Source organism: Mus caroli, chromosome 7 (assembly GCF_900094665.2).
Source record: "Mus caroli chromosome 7, CAROLI_EIJ_v1.1, whole genome shotgun sequence".
Classification (NCBI taxonomy): domain Eukaryota; kingdom Metazoa; phylum Chordata; class Mammalia; order Rodentia; family Muridae; genus Mus; species Mus caroli.
The window spans coordinates 41,016,668-41,025,460 of record NC_034576.1 but is presented as its reverse complement, the minus strand read 5'-3'; the positions used below and the strand labels follow the sequence as shown (position 1 = coordinate 41,025,460).

Sequence of the window (8,793 nt, the reverse complement as noted above, 5' to 3'; positions counted from 1 at the left end):
TTAGTGCACCATTTTCTCCACATATAAAAGATAAATCAATATACTAAGAGTCCCAGAGACCATGATTATTAAATGTTAATGCTGTCAGATCTTACCTAATACTACATACTTAAAATGCCCATTCTAATTGTAAGCATTTCATGAAAAGACATTAAAATAAGGATTTTATAGCAACATTACAATTTGAATGAAAATGCTATTTCAAAAAGTATAAAGATTGTATGATTTATGTCCTTTTTCCATGTAATTTTATGAAATCTATGCAGGTATAAGGTAATGAACTACCAGTTTCTTCTGGCCCTGGTATTTACCATTGAGGAGATCAACAGAAATCCTCATCTTCTACCCAACACAACTCTTGGATTTGAGCATCATAACATTAAATTTTCTGAAAAGAATATTCTTTTTGGTCCCTTTCTTTGGCTCGCAGGGTTGAGTAATCAACTAGTTAATTATAACTGTGGCCAGAAGAGAAATTTACCTGCAGCACTTACAGGAACATCATGGGCAATATCTGCCCATATTGGGACACTGCTACAACTCTACAAAATACCTCAGGTGAGCAGTAGGTTGTGGGAACTGGAGTCATATATCATTTTTTTTTAGCATTACAGCTTTCTGAAAATGTAAACTACGGGTACTTGAATTAATCAAGAACCAAAGTAAAGTATGAAGGTACTTGATGACAGATCCACATTTCCATTACCTGAAATAGAATGGAAGGAGAGGTGAATAGGACTAGCTATGTTATTTAAAATAGAGAACTGTCAGTGCTTTTTGTTGAAAACTCTGTAATGAGTTGGCTTTTTAAAATATGACAAAGTCATTTTCATCTTGACTTCTGTTGATTCATGATTGACACTGTGTTTGATGCCAATATTCTTTCTCTTGTTTCCAATTTTGTTTTTCTACAGTTTACTTTTGGACATTTTGATTCAAACATGAATGACCAAAGTCAGTATAAAACACTCTTTCAGGTGGCCCCCAAGGACACATATCTGTCACTGGCCTTAGTGTCTTTGATGCTTTATTTCAGCTGGTCCTGGGTGGGTCTGATCGTCCCAAATGACCCCAGAGGGACTCAGATTCTATCAGACTTTAGAGACGTTATGGAAAGTAATAGGGTCTGCTTAGCCTTTGTGAAAATGATTCCTGGCACCTGGAATTCATATTCTGATGCAGTATGGAAAAATATGGAAAAGATTCAGGAATCATCAGCAAATGTGATTGTTATTTATGGGGACATTGTTTCTTTACAAGGTTTAATGCGACACATTGCACAACTGTTAGTGACATGGAAAGTCTGGGTCTTGAACTCTCAATGGGATATTGACTACTATTCTGATTATTTTATGATAGAATCCTTTCATGGGAGTCTCATTTTTACACACCATCATGAAGAGATGGTTGAGTTTGTGAATTTTGTTCAAACAGTTAATCCCTACACATACCCAGAAGATGCTTATCTTCCTAAATTTTGGGGTTTTTTCTTCAATTGCCCTTTTTCTGAGTTTGATTGCCAACTTTTGGAGAACTGCCAACCCAATGCATCTTTGGACTTACTGCCCAGACACATTNTTGACCCAGCCATGAGTGAAGAGAGCTACAACATATACAATGCTGTGTATGCTCTTGCTCACAGCCTCCATGAGATGACTGTTCAACAAATACAGGCACAACCATATGCCAATGGAGAAGGAATGGCATTCTTGCCCTGGCAGGTAATATCCCTTCCTGTGTATTATCAGCAATGTCACTTTATTTATTTATTTATTTATTTATTTATTTATTTATTTATTTATTTATTTAGGGTTAGTATTAGGCATCAAAGGCTTTAGAATAGGTTGTGAATGAACAAGTGAGATAATACTTGTTTCACTCTGATGTTCAATGCAAAATCCTTAGTTAAGTATCTTTATAAATTGTGTGCCAGGAACAAAGGAAAAAACTTATTAAACCAATCCTAAATTCATATAATAAGTTGCTTTACAGGCTTCTTCATAATATCTTCAATTTGAAAAGTTGACATTTCCCAAGTATATTCCTCAGAATCACTTTAAATTGCACCTTCAACTTGAGGGCCTCCATTTTATGCACGGAAGCTCTGAATATATTTCAAAAGTTAACAGGTGTGGCTAGCAGTACAAAGAATTTTGAAGGAACTGAATCCACATAACATGTTTTCTTAGCTATATTTATTTGAATGATTTCTCTTGAACATAGTGTGATTTTTGAAAATGAAAACATTTCAATCCATGTATATTTTATTTACTCAACCATTTTGATGACTCCTTTATAGTTCCTTTCCATCATGACACAGCTATTGTTTGTATTACATTGTATCTTAGATTTCAATATACATCCCTGCATCTCTTCTAGATCCTCCCTTTTCTAAAGATCACCCTACTTAAAAACCATCCAAGTGGTCAAACTGTAATAGATGAGAGGAAAAACTTATATTCAGAATATGACATTTTCAATTTTTGGAATTTCCCAACGGGTCTTGGATTAAAGATGAAAGTAGGAACCTTTTCTCCAAATTCTCCCCAGGGTCANCAGTTNTCNTTATCTGAGGAAATGATACANTGGCCGACACAGTTTACAAAAGTAAGTTGTGACTTACCTCACTGCTTTGCCTTTTTATAAAAACAAAAGTAATTTTCAGGATATAGTGTTAATTGGACACTCATTCAGTATCAGTCAATCTTTAACTCCTAATAAGTAACAGCCAACATTTGACTATTTTGTCATTTCCTTGACTTTGATTAATGGAAAAGTTGTTATTAATAACCACACATATCTTATAAATAGTATCTGTTAGATTTCTGTCACTGCTTCAAACACTGATAGGAGTTTATTTTATCAAGAAGTTGAAGAAATTTCAGCAAGAAAGCTAAGATGAAATTTTATTTTTCAGCCTCTGAAAAGATAAAATATCATAATAGGCCAGTGTGTGTGTGTGTGTGTGTACATGTGTGTGTGTACATGTGTGTGTGTGTACATGTGTGTGTACATGTGTGTGTGTGTGTACATGTGTGTATGTTATTTTTGATTGTTGCTTCACATAAATAGTCAAGAAAAGCTGACTGAAGGAAAGTACAGGTTTCTTTAACTGACACTGTAAGCAGGCATTATATCATGGTGGAAAAGAGTGTTTTATATACCAGAGGAGGTGATGACATTATATTCACAGAGCAGAATCAGAAATCAAAGAATGTGGTTGCTTACCTTCTATCTAAATTTCATTTTCGTCTGAGACAGTGGACAATGAAATGCTGACACCTATTATGTGGTGGCTCTTCCTACCTCAGGTAAACGTCTCTATAAAATTCCTCCCAGAACTGCATAAGATTTTTTTCCATGATGAAACCAAGTCCTGTAAAGTTAACAATCAGGAATTATACTCATGTTGGATATAAAAGCTCCATCTAGTAGCCAGTATGCTTGACGCACATTAATTCTGAAGTCATACCATGGTCTTAGTCAGGGTTTCTATTCCTGCACAAACATCATGACCAAGAAGCAAGGTGGGGAGGAAAGGGTTTATTCAGCTTACAATTCCATACTGCTGTTCATCACTAAGGAAGTCAGGACTGGAACTCAAACAGGTCAGGAAGCAGGAGCTGATGCAGAAGCCATGGAGGGATGTTCTTTACTGGCTTGCTTCCCCTGGCTTGCTCAGCCTGCTCTCTTATAGAACTGAGACTACCAGCCTAGAGATGGTCCCATCCACAAGGGGCTTTTTCCCCTTGATCACTAATTGAGAAAATGCCTTACAGTTGTACCTCAGGGAGGCATTTCCTCAACTGAAGCTCCTTTCTCTGTGATAACTCCAGTTGTGTCAAGTTGACACAAAACTAGCCAGTACACATGGCATTCTCCAATGCTACTTTAATGAGGTATTCTTTACAACAGTTGCATGGTATTGGCCCAAGATGTAAACATGTGGATGATTTCATGCAAAAGGAAACAAAATTATTAATACCAAACTCATTATCTTCAATTTTTAGTGTAATCATTTACAAAGTAACTGTTCAATGATACTCAGAAATAGTCCAGAAATTTGGATTTTTCAAAAAGCCCAGGCATTTGCTAATAGATTTCATTCCTCCTAGATTCCTNAGTCTGTGTGCAGTGAGAGCTGTAGGCCTGGATTCAGGAAAGCTGCCCAGGAGGGGAAAGCTGTCTGCTGCTTTGATTGCATTCCTTGTGCAGACAATGAGATTTCCAATGAGACAGGTAAATAAAGGCTTACAGAGATGTTTCCAACTTGTCCAAAGGAATCTGCAATACCTAAGCAAACAGGAAAGGACTGGAGAGAAGTAAGAGATAAATTCTTGCCCAGTAGTTAGAAATTTAAATATTGCTATTAGGTTTTTGTTTTTGTTTTGTACCAATAAATCTTTATTTTCCAAGGGAAGAGAAGGGAAGGTAAAGCCAGCATGCACCAGGAAATGATTATACAATAGGAATTTAAGTTCGTGGGTACAGTAAAAATTAACCATGAAATAAACACCCCAGGGGCTTAGTGTCCTGCAGTTCAGGAAAGGATCAAGGAAAGGACAGACAAGTACACACTTTCACATTATAAATTCAAGATTTCTCACAAATTGTTGGTTTCTAGCAGTAAACGTGGAAATACATTTGTCTATCTCTTAGTAACAGTCTTGTGGCCACTTTGACATAAGTTTCTTGCACTGTTATTAAGGTCCTAAGTGGCTTAATTGTACATGCATATTCCATTTTATGGTCTTCACATTCCATTTTTTACATGGAAGTCCCCACAGTTGCTTCTCTCTACCTAAGGATGACAGATTAAGTTGGTTTGATCCATCCAAAGGCGAATCACACCTGGTCTTGCCAGGGAGAAATGGATCACCTGAAATCCCCTGCACAGAGGAGCCTGAGGCTAGATGATTTCTGTTTGACATCACAGACCTTAGACATTGAAATCATTCTCAATTTACATTGCTGAGCCATTGCACATACTTTGCCTGTGAATACTCACTTTCCTGACAAATACACAGTCCCCTTCATTACACCATAGAAACAGTGTTTTTAGTGTCATGGTTTTTGGGCTTTTAAATTTTTTATTTAATCTTATTTTTTAGAGTCCAGATATTTTTTCCCTTCCATTCTATCATCTGACTGTTCCACATCCCATTCCTCCTCCCTTCCACCCCATTCTCCAAGAGGATGTGCCAATCCCCACACCCCTCACTCCACCTGACCTCTCCTCTCCCTGTGGCTTCCAGTCTATTGAGGGTTAGGTCTATCTTCTCTGACTGAGTCCAGGCCTGGCAGTCCTTTGCTATATATGTGTTGGTGACCTCATGTCAGCTGACTTACACTGCCTGGTTGGTGAGATCTGAGAGATCCCGGAGGTCTAGGTTAGTTGAGACTGCTGATCTTCCCCAGGGTCACGCTCTTCCTCAGCTTCTTCCAGCTTTTCCCTAATCGAACCACAATAGTAAGCAGCTTCTGTCCATTGGTTGGGTGTAAATATCTGCATCTGACTCTCAGCTGCTTGTTGGGTCTTTTGGAGGGCAGTCATGATAGCCCCTTTTTTAGAGCACACCACAGCCTCAGTAGTAGTGTCAGGCCTTGGAGCCTCCTTATGAGTTGGATCCCAATTTGGGCCTGTCTCTACACTTCCTTATCCTCAGGCTCTTCATTTTTGTCCCTGCAGTTCTTTCAGATGACAACAATTATGAGTCGGAGGTTTTGGCTGTGAGATGACGACCCCTTCTCTCACTTGATGCCCTGCATTCCAGCTGGAAGTGGGCTCTACAAGTTCCTTATTCCCACTGTAGGGATTTTCATTTCAGGTCCCTTCCTTTGAGTAATGAAAGTCTCCCACTTCCCAGGTCTCTAGTACAATGATTAGAGTCCCACCCACCTCCTACCTCCCAAAGTTGCCTGTTTCCTCTCTTTCTGCTGGCTCTCAAGACTTCAGTATTGTTTCTCCTACCCAAAACCTGATCATGTTCCCCTCTTATCCTATGTGTCCCCTTTTCCACCCAGATCTCTCCATCCACCTTCCTGTGATTGCTTTTAATGCTCAGTGATATGTAGGATTGAATTAGTTATTCATTAATAATTATAACCCCATTATTAATTAATTATATATGACTGGGTTTCTTTGTTTTGCTGAAAATATATTATTTCAAATAATTTGATCTTTTAAATTTTTGTTTCTCTTTTATTAAACATAGACTCCTCACACAACATAAGTGCAGTTTCCCTTTTGTCTTAGTTAGGGTTTTACTGCTGTGAACAGACACCATAACCAAGGCAAGTCTTATAAAAAACAACATTTAATTGAGGCTGACTTACAGGTTCCGTGATTCAGTCCATTATCAAAGAGGGAGCACAGCAGAATCCAGGCAGGCATGGCACAGGCAGAGCTGAGAGTTCTACGTCTTCATCCAAAGGCTGCTAGTGGAAGACTGACTTCCAGGCAACTAGGTGAGGGAGGACCTTAAACTCACACCCACAGTGACACACCTACTCCAACCAGGTCACACCTATTCCAACCAGGTCACACCTCCAAATGATGTCACTCCCTGGCCCAAGAATATACAAACCATCACACCTTCCCTCCAATTCTCCCAGTTCATACCCACCTCTTCCCCAATCTATATCAACTTCTGATTTGTCTCTTATTAGAAAAGAACAAACTTCTCATGTGTTTTGTAAATTATATTTTGGGTATTCTAAGTTTCTGGGCTAATATCCACTTATGGGTGAGTGCATATCATTTGTGTTCTTTTGTGATTAAGTTACTTTACTCAGGATAATATCCTCCAGATCCATCTATTTGACTTAGAATTTCATAAATTCATTGCTTTTGATAGCTGAGTAATACTCCATTGTTTAAAAGTACCATATTTTCTGTATCAATCCCTCTGTTGAGGGACATCTGGGTTCTGTCNAGNTTCTGNCTATTATAAATAAGGCTGCTATGAACATAGTGGAGCATGTGTCCTTCTTACCTGTTGGAACATCTTCTGGATATATGCCCAGGAGAGGTATTGCGGGATCCTCCAGTAGTACTATGTCCAATTTTCTGAGGAACNGCNAGANTGATTTCTAGAGTGGTTGTACAAGCTTGCAGTCCCACCAGCAATAGAGGAGTGTTCCTTTTTCTCCACATCCTGGCCAGCATCTGCTATCACCTGAATTTTTGATCTTAGCCATTCTGACTGGTGTGAGGTAGAATCTCAGGGTTGGTTTGATTTGCATTTCCCTGATGATTAAAGATGTTGAACATTATTTTTCAGGTGCTTCTCAGCCATTCGGTATTCCTCAGGTGAGAATTCTTTGTTAAGCTATGCACCCCATTTATTTTCTCTTTTTTATTGGGTATTTATTTCATTTACATTTCCAATGCTATCCCAAAAGTCCCCAACACACTCCCCCACACACCCACTCCCACTTCTTGGCCCTGTCGTTCCCCTGTACTGAGGCAAATAAAGTTTGCATGACTAATGGGCCTCTCTTTCCACTGACACCCCATTTTTAAATGGCGCTATTTGATTTTCTGGAATCCAACTTCTTAAGTTCTTTGTATGTATTGGATATTAGCCCCCTATCTGATTTAGGATTGGTAAAGATCCTTTCCCAATCTCTTGAGGGCATTTTTGTCTTATTGACAGTGTCTCTTGCCTTACAGAAGCTTTTGCAGTTTTATGAGGTCCCATTTGTCCATTCTTGATCTTACATCACCAGCCATTGCTGTTCTGTTCAGGAAGTTTTCCTCTGTGCTTATATCTTTGAGGCTTTTCCCCACTTTCTCCTCTATAAGTTTCAGTGTCTCTGGTTTTATGTGGAGTTCCTTGATCCACTTATACTTGAGCTTTGTACAAAGAGATAAGAATGGATCAATTCACATTCTTTTACATGATAACTGCCAATTGAGCCTGCACCACTTGTTGAAAATGTTGTCTTTTTCCCACTGGATGGTTTTAGCTCCNTTGTTAAAGATCAAGTGACCATTGGTATGTGGGTGCATTTGTGGGACTTCAATTCTATTTCATTGATCGACGTGTCTGTTGCTGTACCAGTACCATGCAGTTTTGGTGGGTTTTTTTTTGTTTGTTTGTTTGTTTTTTGTTTTTAATCACAATTGCTCTGTAGTACAGCTTGAGGTCAGGCATGGTGATCCCCCCAGAGGTTCTTTTATTGTTCAGAATAGTTTTTGCAATCCTAGGTTTTGTGTTATTCTATATGCATTTGCAAATTGCCCTTCCTAGCTCAGTGAAGAATTGCATTGGAATTTTGATGGGGATTGCATTGAATCTGTAGATTGNTTTTGGGAAGATAGCCATCTTGGCTATAGTAATCTTGCCAATCAATGAGCATGGGAGATCTTTTCATCTTCTGGGATCTTCTTCAATTTCTTTCTTTAGAGAGTTGACTTATTGACGGTGTCTTTTGCCTTACAGAAGCTTTGCAATTTTATGAGGTCCCATACGTCGATTCTTGATCTTACAGCACAAGCCATTGCTGTTCTATTCAGGAATTTTTCCCCTGTGCCCATATCATCGAGGCTTTCCCCCACTTTCTCCTCTATATGTTTCACTGTCTCTGGTTTTATGTGGAGTTCCTTGAACCACTTAGATTTGACCTTAGTACAAGGAGATAGGAATGGATCAATTCCCATTCTTCTACATGATAACCACCAGTTGTGCCTGCACCATTTGTTGAAAATGCTGTCTTTTTTCCACTGGATGGTTTTAGCTCCTTTGTCACACACCTTTTTAGCTCCACACACATAGGTGTGTGGGTTCA

The 8,793-nt window shown here is 38.7% G+C and overlaps 1 protein-coding gene across 1 annotated transcript in view; it reads left to right on the top strand.

Moving 5' to 3' along the window:
* Positions 1-275: 275 nt before the first annotated feature.
* LOC115031507 (vomeronasal type-2 receptor 116-like) overlaps positions 276-8,793 on the top strand; it is a 23,761-nt gene continuing 15,243 nt past the window's right edge. Inside the window, exons 1-4 of the mRNA XM_029479268.1 lie at positions 276-558; positions 915-1,721; positions 2,398-2,607; positions 4,116-4,239. Coding sequence (XP_029335128.1) covers positions 277-558; positions 915-1,721; positions 2,398-2,607; positions 4,116-4,239 — 1,423 coding nt within the window. The 5' untranslated portion in view covers position 276. The remainder of the gene's footprint in view (positions 559-914; positions 1,722-2,397; positions 2,608-4,115; positions 4,240-8,793) is intronic.